This window comes from Terrapene carolina, unplaced genomic scaffold (genome assembly GCF_002925995.2).
Source record: "Terrapene carolina triunguis isolate 2854851 unplaced genomic scaffold, T_m_triunguis-2.0 Scaffold427, whole genome shotgun sequence".
Taxonomy (NCBI): Eukaryota; Metazoa; Chordata; order Testudines; family Emydidae; genus Terrapene; species Terrapene triunguis.
In genome coordinates this window covers 416,214-433,514 of record NW_020664778.1, presented here as the reverse complement: position 1 = coordinate 433,514, position 17,301 = coordinate 416,214, and the positions used below count along the sequence as shown (strand labels likewise).

The 17,301-nt window shown below is 54.2% G+C and overlaps 1 protein-coding gene across 1 annotated transcript in view; it reads right to left on the bottom strand.

The window, feature by feature from the left end:
- The window catches only part of KCNK3 (potassium two pore domain channel subfamily K member 3), a 67,521-nt gene extending 50,900 nt beyond the window's left edge, over nt 1-16,621 (bottom strand). The window contains exon 1 of the mRNA XM_024194960.2: nt 16,339-16,621. Coding sequence (XP_024050728.2) covers nt 16,339-16,621 — 283 coding nt within the window. The remainder of the gene's footprint in view (nt 1-16,338) is intronic.
- Nucleotides 16,622-17,301: the final 680 nt, after the last annotated feature.

Genomic DNA, 17,301 nt, shown 5'->3' with positions numbered 1-17,301 from the left:
GCTCTAGATCTCCCCCTTCCTCTTTGGCCTTTGCCCCTTAGGGACATGAAGTCACAACTCCCATTGCTTGGCACTGCTCTGATTTGTATGAAGCATGACCAGATACCACCGTGATGGGTCCCACATAAACAGTGCCAGAAACTATATTATTACCTAAGACTTTGCAGCTGCCCTTATACTGCAGCAGGGATGGAATTTAACTCCTCCTGTTGCAAACAGCACAGGCTCCTGCCAGCTGAGTGAAAGGAGAATCCCTGTCAGCTCTGCTCAGTATAGTGACTATGAAACACAGCAGAGCCATGCAGGAAACAAACACAAATAGTGCAGTGCACATGTGTGCATGCCAGCCAGTCCATCATTACACTAGGACGATAATCCTTTGCTTGTGGTGTCATTACTTTGCCCTGTGGAGCAGGGCATGCGACTGGGGGGCTGGACTGGAGCTGGGGGGGCGCTGGTGGAAGCCCTGTTTGAGTGACAAGCCTGTCAAGCCAGGAGCAAACCTGGCAAAGGGAAATTCGGCGAAGCAGAGGAGAGGGGCGTTCGGATTGCCGGCTGAGTGTGGGAGGCTCCCCGCAGCCAGCAAGTCCCTCTGGGGGGCAGACGGCGCTCAGAGCCGCGGGGGCGCTGGTTTTACACAGCACTACACAGCTGGCAGGCGATTGTGTTGCGTGTGCAACATGACAGATGCTCTGGACGTGAGATGGAGACCCCTCCACACCCTTCCCCCTTGACCCCCCGCTCAGGCGAAGAGACTCTATACACACGCCATCCAGTGATCTCCCTGCGCCGTGTGGCCCTCATCTGACCCCTCTCCCTTACAGCTCCACGGATTGGCCACATCCTTGGGGAATACGGCGTAGGGAACAGTGCTGCCCGGATGCCTGGGGAGGGGCATGGCCACGGAGATGAACCATGGCTGCTTTCCATCTCCAATCTGAGGAGCCTAAGAACATCAGACCTGTCGCCGCAGAGGCTGGGCCGTGCTGTACAGACTCAGTGACTGCAGGGGGGCGGATCTAGGCCTGAAAGGACTCACCCCAACCAGGTGCTATCCTTCGGGTGCTATGGGTGTCGTGCCGTGTGCTTTGCAAGCGAAGCCATTAACGACGGGCTGGAACCGACACCTCAGCTCTGCAGCCTCCCAAGAGTTGCGCTCTCGCTGCAGGCTTCGCGGGTCGGATAATGGGCCGGATCCCCAGCGGGTGGAAACCAGGGTAGCTCTGCTGGCTGAGGAGCTGCCCCGAGAGGTAGACAAGGGGGGCGTGTGACCCAGGGGGAGATGTCAGGTAGCTGCTGGCCCCTCAGGGCTCAGAAGCAATCGAGAAAGAGGAACATGTGGCTCTGGCTGGAGACGACCCAAGGCTGGGGATATTAAGGACTGATGACGCTCGGCCAGCGAGATCCAGGCATGTGGCCCGGCTCAAATAGCAGGCCTGGAATGATAAACACTGGCGTGATGCAGAGAGGACAGCTGCTCCCAAATCCCCTTCAGCAGAGGTTACTCGGCAGGGCCGTCTCGCAGGGACTCGGCTTCCGCCCAGCCTGGCTCTTCCGGGCCAGATCCCCACAAGCCAGGTTTGCACCCGGGGCCCACGTCCTCCCGGCTCCAGAACGTATGCGGAGAACCAGGCAGAGAGAAAGAGCCGGGCCCAGCTTCCCCCAATGGGCCGATGGTCAGCCAGGGCAGTGAGCGACCCACGGCTGGGTCCCGGGCGGCCTCCCACCCACACAACGGCCGATTCCCAAGTCTCTGCACCTCCCCCCCCGGGCACCAACGGGTCCAACTGCAAGCGCCTTGGGGCAGGGACCTGGCCGCTCCCAAACAGTGCGCGGAGCCAGGGGACCCCCCCATCTCTGAGTGAGCTACGCAGGAGAAGGGGGTGCAGCAGGAGAGCCGCCTGGGGTGGGGGAGGATGGGAGCTGGGGTGGGCCATTTTGGAGGTGTGGCAAGAGGAGGCAGAGTATGGATGGGGTGGGGGCACGTCACACGAAGTGCCCAGAGGCAAAGGGATCTCCTGTGTGAAGGAGCCTCTGGGGAGGGGAGGAAAGGGGGAACATGCACTGCAGGGGCTGGGAGGGATCCACCCACAGAAGAGGATCTCGTGCCCTTGGTGGTTGTTCTGTCTGCAGCTCGATTCCCTGCTCAGAACGCAGCCCCGTGGCCCAGGATTGGTGGAAGAGGCAGCCCGGGCTCCTTGCAAGCAATACCTAGGGCAGTAAGGAACCCACTGGCTGGGGAAGGTGACGCTGCCATTAGTACCCACTGCCTGCTCCTGCCACAGGCCGGGAGCCACACGCCGCCTGCCCCAAAGAAGAGCACGGCCGCGAGACTGTCAGACGCTGGGAGCGGTTTGCAGCGCCGCGAGCCCAAGCCTGAGCTCACAGGGAGCTGCCAGGCGGGATGGAAGCAGGGGCCTGTGCAGCCCAGTGGCCCGTCTCGGACACTGACCAGCATCAGCTGCTTCAGAGGCACTACGTGCGACAGCCTCTCAGTAATTCATGAATAACCTGCCCATGGCGGAGCTGCCTCCCTCGCCCCTCCCAGCTAGGGGCGGGTGAGGATTTCCCCCCACTCGTGGGTTCTTGGGACAGTCTCCTGCCAAGCCAATTTCTCCCTAAGCGCTCAGCCCTGCCCCGTCTGTCTGATTCAGCCCGTGCCTTCCGGATGCTCCAGCTCCACGGGGCACTGAGCACCTGGCAGACAGCCACTGGCAGCTCCCTGCCTCCAAGGGATAGGGGCTCTGCTGCCTCTGTGCATTCAGGGGAGGAGGGGACGTGGACCCCGTAGATCTGGTCCAGCAGCGGGGAGGATCCCAGCTCGGTAGCACGCTAGGCCCTGTGGAGAACCAGAGCTGGGGCAAAGTCTGCTGGGATATATGTCGATTCTGCCTCTGTGCAGCAGAGAAGATGGGCAGGGGGGAGGGTGCAGTTGCGGGGGGAAGGTGGCAGAGGCAAGAAGCTCCCCTTCTCTCCGGGCTGGAGCCCAGAGCTATTAGGCAGGCAAAGCCCCTCTCCACCACTGCAACCTGGGGGGGAATAACCAGCCTCGGTTCTATCTTAGACTTCGCAGAGCGAGGGGTCAGCCCTCCCTCCCACGGCTGCTCGGGGACCCTTCTGCATCACCTGTCCCCACTGCTGTCGCGTCTGAGCACCTCGCAGGCTTTAGTGTATTTATCCTGGCTGCCAGCCCCATTGCACAGGAGGGGAAACTGAGGCACAGAGCGGCTAAGTGACTTGCCCAGGATCAGTCTGAGGCAGAGCTGGGAGCTGAGCCCAGGTCTCCCTTCGCCCAGCCTAGCGCTCTAACCACTTGGCCATTCTTCCTTTTCCGTGCAGGGACGGTCAGCGGCACCCACAAGTGGCTTGCCCAGCTCCGTGGACTTTCACAAGATTGCTCTGGACTGACACCAGATTAAATGAGACCAGAATCCGGTTCAATGTTAACTACATCTGAACGGGTAACCCAGTCCCGCTTTCACCAGGTGCAAAGGCAGCGAACGCTGTCCAGGCGCACCTTGCAAATCTCTTTGCCCGTGAGTGTGCGAAGCACGGGGCGGGGGATACTAAATATACGTCAGCCCCATCGCCCCTCTCTGCTGCCCATTTACCCCCCTCTCCTCATTCCAACTGGAAGTCTGTCCTTGCAGAGCCCGGGAAAACCCACTGCAAGCAGCCCAGCAGCGCAGTTCAAACAGCCAGCCCGTGAATCAAATCCCCTTCCACTGGATACACCGTGCACACGTCTGATTTCCTGTCCAGCTGGAGCAAGGGCGGCAGTCACACGCCCCTTAATAACGGAGCAAAGTTCAATGTAATAAATACATTGAAAACAAACCGTTATCTGGACAGAAAGAAGCCTGGCTGCGGAAGCACTTGAATAATAAGCGGCTGGAGGAAGAGATTCCCTCTTCCAAAAACTGCCAGCAAAACTCCCTGTTCCACTGACTGCCAGCTACACGGCCACCATTGGTGGTGGCCAGGCTGTGACGCGGCTCAGCGCTGCCAGATCTCTCTGGGTTATCGCATAGCTCATGCTCTTCGCTGTTTTCCTTAAAGTCCCAGCTCCGGAGTATGTGAAAATCTCAGCTTGAGTATCTGACTCCTGAGCTGTACCAGGCCGGAAGATCAATACGACGAACCTGTGGTGTGTTATTTTTAACAGGATGGTTTTTTAAAGCCGATCTCACCGGGGTTTTTTTGGGGGGGGCAGGGGGAGGGTCTGACACGTGATTTTTGAATACCTGGGCTTGGCAATCACGGGAACGTTCCACAAGCCCCATCTGCTGGGGGAAGGTCAAGAACTGGGCCTGGATTCATCCCTGCATCAGACCAGTCGTACGCTGGGGTCCTTCCACTGATTTCAGCACCGTTGCCCTGGTGTTCAGGTGCAGGGACGCAGTAACGGCTCAGGTCCTTGATTTCCATCTGTGAACCGCCCAAACGAAGCCATTTTGCACCCGGGGCTTGTTGCCAGCAGAGAAAGTCGTGCCCAAATTCAAGGCCATTTCGGCAGACCCGTGTTCAGATGCAGGACTCGGGAGAAACCAGATTGAATCTCGGTTTTAAAATTCATCGCAGGCGGGGACGCTGCGGCTCATCCCACAAGCGACTCACCTGAGAAGCGTCACGTTATGTTGATTTGGAAGAGCGCCCGGTGATCGCGGGCAAAGAATCGGTTTCACGGTGGGGAGAGGCACAGCTGGGCGGCTATTCACCAGCAGATTGGGAATGTCCGAATAATCCCCTGGGGGGGGGGGCTTTTAAAATGCAGCAAAGGGCCTCGTTTTCCATTGTTTTTAGCCTTTTTCCCCATTCAAAGAACTTTCCAAGTGGAGCCCTTTGCTCTCCCTAAACCCCGCTGGCCCAGTAATAACGGTAATTCCTCCGTTATTATCCCTGTTTTATAGATGGGGAAACCGAGGCACAGAAAAGTCAGCACAGAATCCAGGAGTCCTGAATCCCCGCCCCCCTGCTCTGATCACTAGGTAACACTGCCTTTAAGATCAACAGCCTTCCTCTGACTGGCAGGAAAACACCCAGCAAGACTGCGCTCTGCACCAATCCAAATGAGGAAATCCGAGATCCTGTCACTTGAGCGGGGGCATGAAGCCACCAGGTCGGATGGCTGAATTTCCAGGAGCCCTGCGGTGGGACAGGAAACAAAGTCCTTGGGACAGAGCCATTGTCACAGGACCGATGCCTCCTGCTTCGAAAATAAACATCTCCGTGTTCGCTGGCAGTCCAGACAGGGCTCGGAGCGAACACGAGCCGGGTAATAAGGTGCCCATTAGAAGCTATTACAGAGATCTCCAGGGCCACCGGAGAAGTAGATTAGGAAGCGGTTCCAGAGATAAGAGTGGCCCTGCGGGAAAGCCAGGACTTTGATCGGGGTAATTGCCAGCAGTGAGCAGAGCTGCTCTGCTGATGCCAGGCGCAGGGATACCGGGAATGCCGTACATTCTGTACAGGGCACTGAAGCTGTATGGACCTGCAACGCACCAGATGCTCAGCACCTGGCTGTGCGGACGCACCCAATGCTGTGTGAACCTTCCCCCCCCCGCCCCGCAGCGCGGTCAGACAAATAGCTGCTAGCACAACTTGGCTTCACCAAGCCCCCTGATGTGCAGGGCCACAGATGCGACTGGTGCTGGGCAAAGGCACAGAGGTATGTGAACAAGTGACGGTACCCCAGATCCATGCCCCAAACCCCCTGGGGCGGACTCAGCGGGGGCGTCAATGCACGTGAGTGCAGTACCACCTGCCTAAAACCAGCGTGAGAGCAGCATCAGGCCCATGTCGTGTCGACGGAGAAAACAGAGCGTGAAGCCAATCCCGCCTCCAAGTGTGTGTAGGAGAGAGAGAGAATCAACAGACCAGCAAGCGCTTGGGAGATGAAGTTCGAGCACTTCTGCTCTGTTCAACTTTCTTGGACTTTACCGGCCAGATCCTAGCTGGCCTAAATCAACATCACTGGAGGGAAGTCACTTGGCACCAGCTGGGGATCTGGCCCCATACAGTTAACTTAAGCACCCATCTGAGCAGAGTTTGGAGCAGCGGCTGGATCAGGGAAAGGACGGAGCGGTGATATTTTACCCAGCTCCAGCTGCCATCCCAGGGCAGCCAAAAGCTTCTGCTAAAAGGATCAGCAGCGAAAGAGCAAAGCCATTGGAAGAGGTATTTCGCCATTCGGGCTCAGAGCTCCCAGCACTTGAGATGAGTGCGACAGTTAGAGTGATGGTGTCTGTGGCCAAGCGAACTTGGGGTGCAACTCCGCGGAAGCCAGCGTGGTTACACTCGGGATGGAGCTGGCAGTACGCGGGCAGCCCCAGACACCAGGCAATGCTCTCAGAAGAGCCGTGCTATTGGTTTTAAATTCTGTAGTGATCGAGAGGGCCAATGGAGAATTAAAGGGGCTGGCTGCCCTGTTACGATAACCTCTCTACTCCCGCTCAATATTCTTCTGTTCATCCCAGGATGGCATCAACCCCCTTGACTGCAGCGTTGCAGTGGGAGCTCATGTTCACCTGATTATCCACCCCCAGCCCCAAATCTGTGGCACTGTCACTGCTTCCCAGGATAGTCCCCCATCCTGTGAGCACAGCTCCGGGCTTTGTTCCGAGCTGCAGGACTCTACATTTGGCCATCTTCAAACACATGTGGTTTGCTTGCCCCCAGTTTACCAGATTGCTCTGTAGCCGTGACCTGTCCTCGTCATTATTTACCATCCCCCAACCCTTTGGGTCATCTGCAAACTTTATCAGTGATGATTTTTGATAAAAATGTTAAATAGCCTAGGGCCAAGAACTGACCCACGCGGGACCGCACTAGAAACACACCCATTCGACGATGATTCCCAGTTTACAGTTACATTTTGAGACCTATCGGTCAGGCACCTTTTAATCCATTTAATATGTACCATGTTGACTGTGTATTGTTCTAGCTTCTTAATCAAAATGTCGTGTGGTACCAAGTCAAATGCCTTACGGAAGTCTAAGCATATCACAGCAGCACTACTACCTTTAGCAACCAAACTTGTCATCTCATCCAAGAGATATCAAGTTAGCTTGACAAGATCTATTTTCTATAAACCCATGTTGATTGGCATTCACTATAGTCCCCTGTTTTAATTCTTTATTGAGTCCTGTATCAGTGTTTTGCCCAGGATTGACATCAAGCTGACAAGCCTATAATTACCTGGGCCATCCCATATACTCTTTTAAAACATTGGCACGACATTAGCTTTCTTCCAGTCTTCTGAAACTTCCCCGGTGCTCCAAGACTGATTGAAAATCAACATTAACTGCCCAGAGATCTCCAGCTCTTTTAAAACTCTCCAGTATAAGTTGTCTGGAGCTGATGATTAAAAAATGTCTAACTGTAATAGCAGCTTTTTAACATCCTCCTGAATTACTGTTGTAATGGAAAATATTTCGTCATCATTTGTTCTGAATACATGGTCCTTTTTCCCCAAATACAGGACAGAAATATTTAGTGAACACTTCTGCCTCTTCTCCATTATTATCGACAATTCTACCATTTCCTTCTAGTCATGGACTAATACCATTGTTGGGATTTCTTTTATTCCTAATAAACTTTAAAAAACTCCTTGTCGTCCTTGACTCTGGTGGCCATTAATTTCTCATTGTGTCTTTTTGCTTTCCTGATCAATTTTCTGCAGTTCCTAGCTTCTAATGCGTATTCATTGCTGTGATGAAGCAGGGGGCTTTCTTGTTGTTTTCAATCGTTTGCATGCAGAGGGCGTGGGACTCAGTTTCCCTGTGTGCTACTGGTTTAACGAGGTGGTGGGAGAGGGAGTTTGTTGTTACAGAGGGCCAGCGAACGGCCTAGAGAATGGATACCCCAGCGACTGGTGCTCTGGTGACTGAGAGGCCCAACTCGGGAGTCACAGATGGTTCTGGCCAGTGGGAGGACAATGGGCTGTGGAGAGAGGACCCCATGACCTGACCAGCCCGTTCCAGCCAGAGGGAAAACAGAGGAGAGGAGGCCCAGGTGGCCTGTTTACCTGGGACAGAAGACAAAGGACAGAGGCGGGGCTTGGGGGACAGTGATATCAGATGCCCAGCTAGAAGGAGGGGGTTCTGGGCTGGCAGGGGGGAGCAGCCAGAGCCCACCTGGAGGCTGGGGAGACTTAGATGGGCTGGGCTGAGGGAGGCCAGGCCTGAGGCCCTGAGAGTTTCCTGTCCTGGGTTCAGACGCTCAATAAACCTGTTTTACGCTGGCTGAGAGTTGCTCCAGGCTAGAGATCAGGGTTCCATTATTCCCTCTGGGCGTGGAGGCCCCGGGGGTTCAGAGCGAGGGCCCACGGTGAGAGACAGGTGTGCTGAAGGCTCAGAGAGGTGCCGTTCCAGGAGGCGGAGGGGCCTACGGCTTAACCCCTGAGACAGAGTGGACCCCCAAGAAGGGCTGTCGCACTGAAGGGGGTTCCTCCTAGGGACCGTACAGAGCCAGAAGAGAGCACGTGTCCTGTCAGTCCGGGACAACTGCTACCAACTTCTTCTTCTTTCCATTTGTTATATATATTTATAGCTGCTTTCACTTCCTTTCTAAGACAAGGTATGTTTTTAACCCTTCTTTCTCAATTTTTTTTGCCTCCCGGATCGGCTGTGCTAATGGCAGGATGATCAGGGACTTTAGAGTCCAGGTTGTCAGATCAATGTGAAAGCTTTTTCTACGCTGGCCGGCCCAATCCGGGTTTACTGCGTTTCATCCCATTTATACAACCCACCTGATCCCCTCGCAACAGCTCATCCTGGGACAAGAGGGAAGGTCCTCTCATGGATCAGTTACTGGTTAAAGGACAGGAAACACAGGAGAGGAATAAATGGTCAGTTTTCACCGTGGAGTTTCCCAGGGATCTGTACTGGGCCTAGTACTGTACAACAGATTCATAAATGATCTGGAAAAAGGGGTAAACAGGTTTGCAGATGGTAAAGAATTACTCAAGATAGTTAGGTCCAAAGCAGACTGCAAAGAGTTACAAAGGGATCTCACAAAACTGGGTGACTGGGCAACAAAATGGCAGATGAAATTCAATGTTGACAAATGCAAAGGAATGAACATTGGAAAACATAATCCCAACTCTACATATAAAATGATGGGGTCTAAATTAGCTGTTACCACTCAAGAGAGAGATCTTGGAGTCATTGTGGACAGTTCTTTGCAAACATCCACTCAATGTGCAGCGGCAGTCCAAAAAGCAAACAGAATGTTGGGAATCATTAGGAAAGGGATAGATAATAAGACAGAAAATATCATATTGTCTCTATGTAAATCCATGGTACAACCGCATCTTGAATACTGCGTGCAGTTCTTGTTGCCATGTCTCTAAAAAGATATATTGGAATTGGAAAAGGTTCAGAAAAGGGCAACGAAAATGATCAGGGGCATGGAATGGCTTCCATATGAGGAGAGGTTAATAAGACTGGGACTATTCCGCTTGGAAAAGAGACGACTAAGAGGGGATAGGATAGAGGTCTATAAAATCATGACTGGTGGGGAGAAAGGGAATAAGGAAGTGCTATTACCCCTTCACAGAACACAAGAACCAGGGGTCACACAGGGAAATGAATAGGCAGCAGGTTGAAAACAAACAGAAGGGATTATTTCTTCACACAACGCACAGTCAACCCATGAAACTTGTTGCCAGGGGATGTTGTGAAAGTACAACTGGATTCAAAAACAAACTAGACCAGTTCACGGAGGACAGGTCCATCAATGGCTATTAGCCAGGATGGGCAGGGATGCAACCTCACCCTCTTAGTGTCCCTAAACCTCTTATTGCCAGAGCCTGGGAGTGGAGGACAGGGGTTGGATCACTTGATAAATTGCCCTGTGTTGTTCACTTCCTCTGAAGCACCTGGCATTGGCCACCGTCGGTAGACAGGATACTGGGCTAGGTGGACCATGGGTCTGACCCAGTATGGCCATTCCTATGTTGTTATGTTCCAAGTCTTCATAACCCCTCGCGTTTCATTTACATTTTGCCTCCCCTCCATATTCTTGAATTAAAGCCACCAGGAAAATGGCACCTCTGTAGACCAAACGGCTAAAACTCACCCCAGTGAGCAATGGTTTGAGACAGTTACAAACCATAACCCACTGAAAATACAAGTGTTGTCCCAGCCACCTCTGTTGGCAGGAGTGGAGTATTGCACAGAGCAATCCCAGCTGCAAAGCCCAAAGCGTCAACGTGATGGGGGTCCCGATTCCATCATCTCAACAAAGCATTCATTGAACGAGAGCCCTCAATATCCAACACCAGCAGCTGACCCTCGCCTGCCCCAGGAGATGCCAGCTTTGTCTGTAAGAGCCCGATGCACAAAAGACTGATCCTAATGATTCCTTTACCATTGGAGTCTTCCAACCAAATGCTGACCTGGCTCAGCCTGGCGTTGTTTTAAAAACAGCAGAGGCACGGGGAACTAGCGCAGTAGTTTGCAATAGGTTAATAGATTCCAAGGCTGGAAGGGACCATTGTGATCATCTAGTCTGACCTGCTGTATAACACAGGCCAGCGACCTCCCACACAGCAATTCCTAGAGCAGAGCTTTCAGATAAACAGCCCGTCCTGAGTTAAACATCGTCAGTGCCGGAGAATCCACCACGGCCCTCGGTGAATTGTTCCGATGGTTAATTGCTCTCACTGTTAAAAGCGGATGCCTTATTTCCTGAATCTGTCTAGCTTCAACTTCCAGCCATTGGATCCTGTTAGACCTTTCTCTGCTAGACTGAAGAGCCCATTATTAAAAATTTGTTCCCCATGTAGGTACCTAAAAACTGTGATCAGGTCACCCCTTCACCTTCTCCTTGTTAAGCTAAATAGAACGAGCTCCTTGAGTCTGTCACTATCCGGTATGTTTGCTAATCTTTTAATCATTCTCACGGCTCTTCTCTGAACTGTCTCCAATTTCTCAACATCCTGCTTGAATTGTGGGCCCCAGCACTGGACACCAGATTCCAGCAGCGGTCGCACCAGTGCCAAATACAGAGGTCAAATAACCTCTCTGCTCCTACTTGAGACTCCCCGGCTTAGGCATCCCCTGATCACATTCACATTTTTGGCCACAGCATCACACGGGGAGCCCAGGTTCAGTTGATTATCCACCACGTCCCCCAAATCTTTTTCACGGTCACTGCTACTTATCTACCTACTCCTTCGTCAATTGCAACCCACTAGGAAGGCGGTATTCGGTCTGCCCCAGGAGGGAATGATTCCCCTTCTGCTTGATTTTGCTAGATCTTCCGTTTTACAATGCTACAAGGCAAAAGACAAGGCAAGGAGGGGTATTGCTTCCGGAGAAGGGGTGTTGGGTAGTGCTCTCATCGAACAGGCACTGATTCCTTACAGGGGCTCGAATTGGGTGGTAAGACAAATCCAGATCTCTAGGACTGAAACGCTGCCATGTTTCATCCATCTCCAGAGGTTACAGTCAGATATCTACACTGGCAAAAACCAGAGCCAATCCTGAAGCACAGGACACCCCATGTGGTCCAGTATAAGCATCGCACCACCGAGCCATGTTAAATCATCTCAGACTAGGCATGAGCAGCATATGAGGTATTTAAAAAAAAATGTGTTCTTTGAAAGCCAGATTTCGTTAATCAAGGCCAAACATTCTTTCCCCGCAGGACCGAAAGAACACGCACTAAAGAAGGTCAGAATTTGTTCTGTAATCAGCACAGCACAAAACACGTGGGAATGAGCTCCCTCAACAACTGAAAACTCCTCATTCTGAAAAAGGACGTAACTCAAAAGCACCAGCTGGCTAGTTCCAAACTTCATGAGAATTTTCCGCTGCAAAGGTCATTGACGGCGATGATTATTCTTAAAGGTCTGAGACTACAAGTCCCAGTATGCAACACTTAACTCTTTGAGGACATTGTAAATGGACGGCACTTGGCTAGAATTTAGCGTCTGCACAGTTTTCATCCCTCGATCTCAAAGTGTTTTTCAAAGAAGGGTAAGTGTTGGAGCTGGCTGGAAATTTTCTGATAGAAGTTTTTCCATCAGGAAATGCCATTTCGTTGCAGCCAAAACTTTCCAGGGGAATGGGTCAGTTTAATTTTGAAAAAAAAAAATGGAAAAAGAATGTTTCAGTGCTGTTTTAAGCTGATCAGAATGGAACAACGCACCTGGTTTTTATTTAAAACTTGATTTTAGTTTATAAATTATAATACAATTTCTAAATGTCATAATCAGACCAAAGCTGTTTGATTTTTACAGAACAGAATGTGTCAGTTATCCCGACATGAATTCTTTTTCCGAAAATTCCATTTTGTGGGAAATTTTGAAATGTTTTGGTTTTGTTCCAATTTGGAAAGAAAACAAATTTCAAAATGGCAGAACGCCTGACCTCCAACCAGATCTATTCAGTGTCATTACCCCCACGTTACAAGAGGGGAAACTGAGGCACAGAAAGGGGAAAGTGACTTGCTGAAGGACACACCGTGAGTCAGTGGCAGAGCCAAACAACGCTCTGTTCTCCAGACTCCCAGTCTGGTGTCAGACCCACTGGGCCACACGAACGGTTTTAGCCCTTTAAAAAAAAAGGCTGTGCTCCACCCGAGGTGACTGCATTTCAGTGGTGGCAAGTGATCTCTGTGCAGCACAGCTGTGTGACTGTTGAACAGCTGCTGCGCCCCACCCCAGAGGTGGCTGCATTTCAGTGGTGGGTGAGCATAAATCTTACCCGAGATGAACAACAGGAGACATGATATATACCAAATAATGAATGGAACAGGAGAAGTGAATGAATACTGCCAGCTGCCTTGGCTCATAACACAAAAACAAGGGCCTCTCAAAGTAACCAAAATGTGGCACGTTCAACAGAGAACAAAGGAAACACTTTTGCACAACACTGAGTTGGCCTGTGGAACCCACTGCCACAGGAGAGCATTAAGGCCAAATGCGGAGCAGGATTTAAACAAGGGATTGGGCATTTATAGGGGTACTGAGAACATCTAGAGTTAGAAGAAGAATTCAGACACAACCAAGAATTTGGAAGGGTTCGTTATCATCCTCCCTGCTTCAGGGCATAAGCTGGGACCTCTCACTATTGTGTGTCAGGAAGAAACCTTCCCAGTGGTTACTCCCTAACAACCCATTGCTGAGGGACCTGGGATCTGCTCCCTTCTGATGGTTCCTATCAAAGCCGCACAAGTTACTGCTGATTCTTTCAGGAAGCTGATTTCCAAGGGACACGAAATGCTGGTCCAGAGAGACATGTGTCAGGCAAAAGAAATCTGCTATAGGAAGGAACAGACGCTGTCAGCGGAGGGTTTATGGAAAGTGTCCCTGGTAGGGAGAAACGGATTGCAAGCTCAGTAACGGTAATAAACATAAGCAATTGAAAAGGGTAATTAGAGGAGGAGGGAACGTATGCAGCGCCCAGCTGCACGGATGACTCCTGCTAACAGACAAAGGCTGCTGGAGCGTATTCCCAGCTGGCCAAAGAGGAAAGCTGAGACAGTCGAGGACTGTCGTGGGGGGAAGATGGGCAGGTTTGTCAAACCTCTGTGAAGACACTGTCCCGAGGGTGAGGGGAGAGGATGGCAGGACACCAGATCTCCAGGATGGGCTGGAGAGGAGGAGGCCAACGGGCAGCTAAACACAGCTCCTGCGTGTTAACCACACAGATGAACAACACAGCTGTGCAGCCGGCGAGGACTACGGTTCCCAGCACGTAATGCTCCACTGGGAGCCGAGACATGCCTGGCCACTTGGATCCCGGCGACGCTGTGCATGCTGCGGCCTGCACCTACGTATCCAAGAGGAGGCCGGCTGCAACCTGCTCTGTTTAATGCAAATGACAGGCCCCTTGCTGCAAGCTGCCAGCTGCTCCCTGCACGATGCTGAGTGCCCTGGCCCCCGTTGCCCTCCGGAGGGCAGGAGCAAGTGCGTGGATGGAAGTCATGGCCCTGCGGGGTCTGTGCATTGAAGTCCTTGGCTTGGGGTGCCCCAGATACTGTAACGATGGAAACCGCTAGCGGAAAGGTGTCTAGAGTAGACATGGAACCCAGCCCTGAATAGCCAGGCTTGCTACAGGAGGGATCCTGCCCCCACCGCATGGATCGGAACACAACCACTCTGGCACCCTAAGTCACCAGCCGCCCCACGGCTGCTGCACTTCAGCGTGGTGGGGCCAGTCTATCTGCTGAGCCACAGATCAGCCAGCCTGGCTCTCCATCTGCCCTGGCCCCCGGCCCCAAGCCCTGCACAGCCAGGACGGAAAGGCCCCCCAGAGGGCATGTGTGTTAGTGGAGAGGGGTGAATGAGGAGAGGGAAGCAGAGGGCAGGGAAGGGGCTGGCAGGGGGAAAGAGGGGAGTGGGAGAAGGTAAGAACCAGCTCAGGCAGCCGCAGCGTGGAGTCCAGACGCAGGGCTGGTAATTGGTGTGAGCCCATCCCCATCTGCTCACGCTCCAGAGGAGAACGCCACAGAGCTTAGCCGGATTCGGGACAACTGGCTGCCCGCGCAGCAGGCTGGGGCAGGGCTCAGAGGCGTCGGCAGGGCGTGTGCGTGGAGGGGTACAGGACTGGAACAGTGGGGGGCTGCGGGTCAGGACTGCAGGGCATTGGTGCAGCGGGCTGGCACTGGGCCAGCAGGGGGCGCTGCAGCTAAGGGTTGAGGTGCCCTGGCAGGTTGTTTTCAAGCCAGAGCAGGTGCTATTCCAGCTCCTGATTGAGGCCTGCCCCCGTCTGACCTCACTGTCCCTGTCTGCACTGTGGCTTCATGCCAGCCCCCCTCCTCCGGTGTCAGCAGAGCTAGGAGCCACCAGCCACCTCCGGGGGGGTTAACACCACACCCATGAATCCTGCTCTGAGCCGGATTCCATGACAGAGGCTTGGAAACACCAGCCTCCTGTCTACACCAGGGGCTGCTAACGTTGGTGGAGTTCGGTGGGGGTAGCCAAAGTGGGGAACGCTCAGGCAACTTCCCTAGTGCGGACGGGGCCACTGTGTCTGCCACGAATCCCTCCCTTTCCTGGGACCAAAGGAAGATCAAAGACCACATCAGTAGGAGGGAAAACATGAGAAGTGGGTTTTTTTTTTTTTTACGGGGCTTGGTAGTGAAACAAGACCATTGTGCGAGTGACAGCCAAGGTGGCCCTTCCTCGCTGCATCAAACTGCACCCATTTGCCTCTGGTTCAGAAGCGGTCCCGCACCTGATTCTGTTCTGACTGACGCTGCGGTACATCAGGAGCAACTGCACCGGAGTCAAAAGGCGCTACAGACGCCTAAAACAGGCGTGAGATCAGATTCAAACCCGTCCGGCAGCAACGGGGCCAAATTAGTGCTGAGCGGGCTCGGGGGTCTTGCCTGCTAACTTCGCCGGCTGGAAAGAGCCATGCCCGGGTGGGGGAGGGCGCGAGGGCTCACTTTGGGAATCGCTTCTGCTTCCACATGACACCTTTTAAAAATACCCACGAGGGAGGCACCCTCCGCAGCCCCAGCAACAACAACAAAAGCAAAGCCCCGGGGAGTGGACCCCCCCCCCACTTTGTTTTCATGCCTGGGTGAATTGCAAAACAAGTGCCTGACTTGCAAACAATCCGCCCCCCCCTTTTTTTGCACGCTTGTAAATCGCACAATGATTCGCAAGTGCGTGTGTGTGTGTATGTGCGTGTGTGTGTGTGTGTATCTGCATGTGTGTGTGTGTGCGTCTGTGTCTGTATGTGCGTGTGTGTGTATGTGCGTGTGTGTATATGTGTGTGTGTGTGTGTATCTGTGTGTGTTGTCACGGTGCAAAAAAACCAGCCCCAGGGCAAAACACAGCGTGGAGTTTCCCAGGGGATCCCCGACCCCCGACAGCTTCTTGGGGAGGACAAGTCCGTTACCCTCCAAGTCTGGCTCGGGCGCTCCAGCCAGCGCCTGCCCCATGCCCTCAGCACACCCCACAAGCTGCCAGGCGCTCCCCAATTCTTCCCCGCTAAGCACCCCCGGCCCCCTTTAATTACCCAGATCAACCCAACCCCGCGGCGCCTTCCCTGCAATCAACTCGCTTTCACTCCTGCTCCGGGCCAGCCAAGGGGGCGGGGGGGGCGGAGACCCCCGGGCATTTGGAAGTAGCCCAGGATTGGGACTGACTCCGGAGTGGTCCCATCCTTCCCCACCCCCGGTGCAAAGCGAATTAAAAGGGGACGGGGAGGGGGGCGTCACGGGGGGGTCCCGCCACGAAGGAGCGGTAGCCGCCTCCTTTCTCCAGCGAATCACCTCACCCCCCCACTCCATAAAAGCCGGGGAGGGGGGACCCGCGCCCGCCCCGCCCGCCCGCCCGCCGCCCGGACGCCACGGGGATGGGCGCGGCGGCCTTACCGATGGTGGTGATGACGGTGATGGCGAAGTAGAAGGAGCCGGCGAATTTCCACTGCACGCCGGCCTTGTGGGGCTTCAGCTTGAGCACCACCCACTCCAGCTCCTTGTAGCTGGCGCTGCTCAGGTTGTATTTGCTCTTCAGCTCCAGCTGCTTCTCCTCCAGCCGCCGCCGCTCCGAGGTCTCCTCCTCCGACTCCAGCGCGTCGAAGACGGCGGCGCCCACCAGCAGGTAGGTGAAGGTGCAGAGGATGAGGGCCAAGGTCCGCACGTTTTGCCGCTTCATGGTGCGGCGGGGGCGCGGCGGGCGGCCGGCGGGGGGCCCCGGGCGCAGCGCGATCCGGCGGCGGCGGCGGCTGGAGCGGAGCTGGCCTGGGTCATGGCTGCGCCGAGACCCCCCCCGAGCCGCGGCGCTGGGGCCCGGGCTGAGCTCGCCGCCGACTGGCGCGGGGTGGGCGGGAGCCGCGGGGAGCTGTTCCTTCAGCACCACCCCCAGGGGAGCCCGCCGCGGCTCCCCGGCCGGCCATATAAGGGCAGGGCCACGCGGGGAGACACACAGCGAGCGGGGAGACACACACACACACAGACACACACACACAGCGAGCGGGGAGACACACACACACACACAGACACACACACACACCGAGCGGGGAGAGTCACACACACACACACACACTGAGCGGGGAGAGTCACACACACACACTGAGCGGGGAGAGTCACACACACACACACACTGAGCGGGGAGAGACACACACACACACCGAGCGGGGAGAGTCACACAGACACACACACACCGAGAGGGGAGACACACACACAGAGACACCGAGCAGGGAGAGTCACACACACACACCGAGTGGGGAGAGACACACACACACACCGAGCAGGGAGAGTCACACACACACCGAGTGGGGAGAGAGAGACACACACACACACACACCGAGTGGGGAGAGACACACACACAGACAC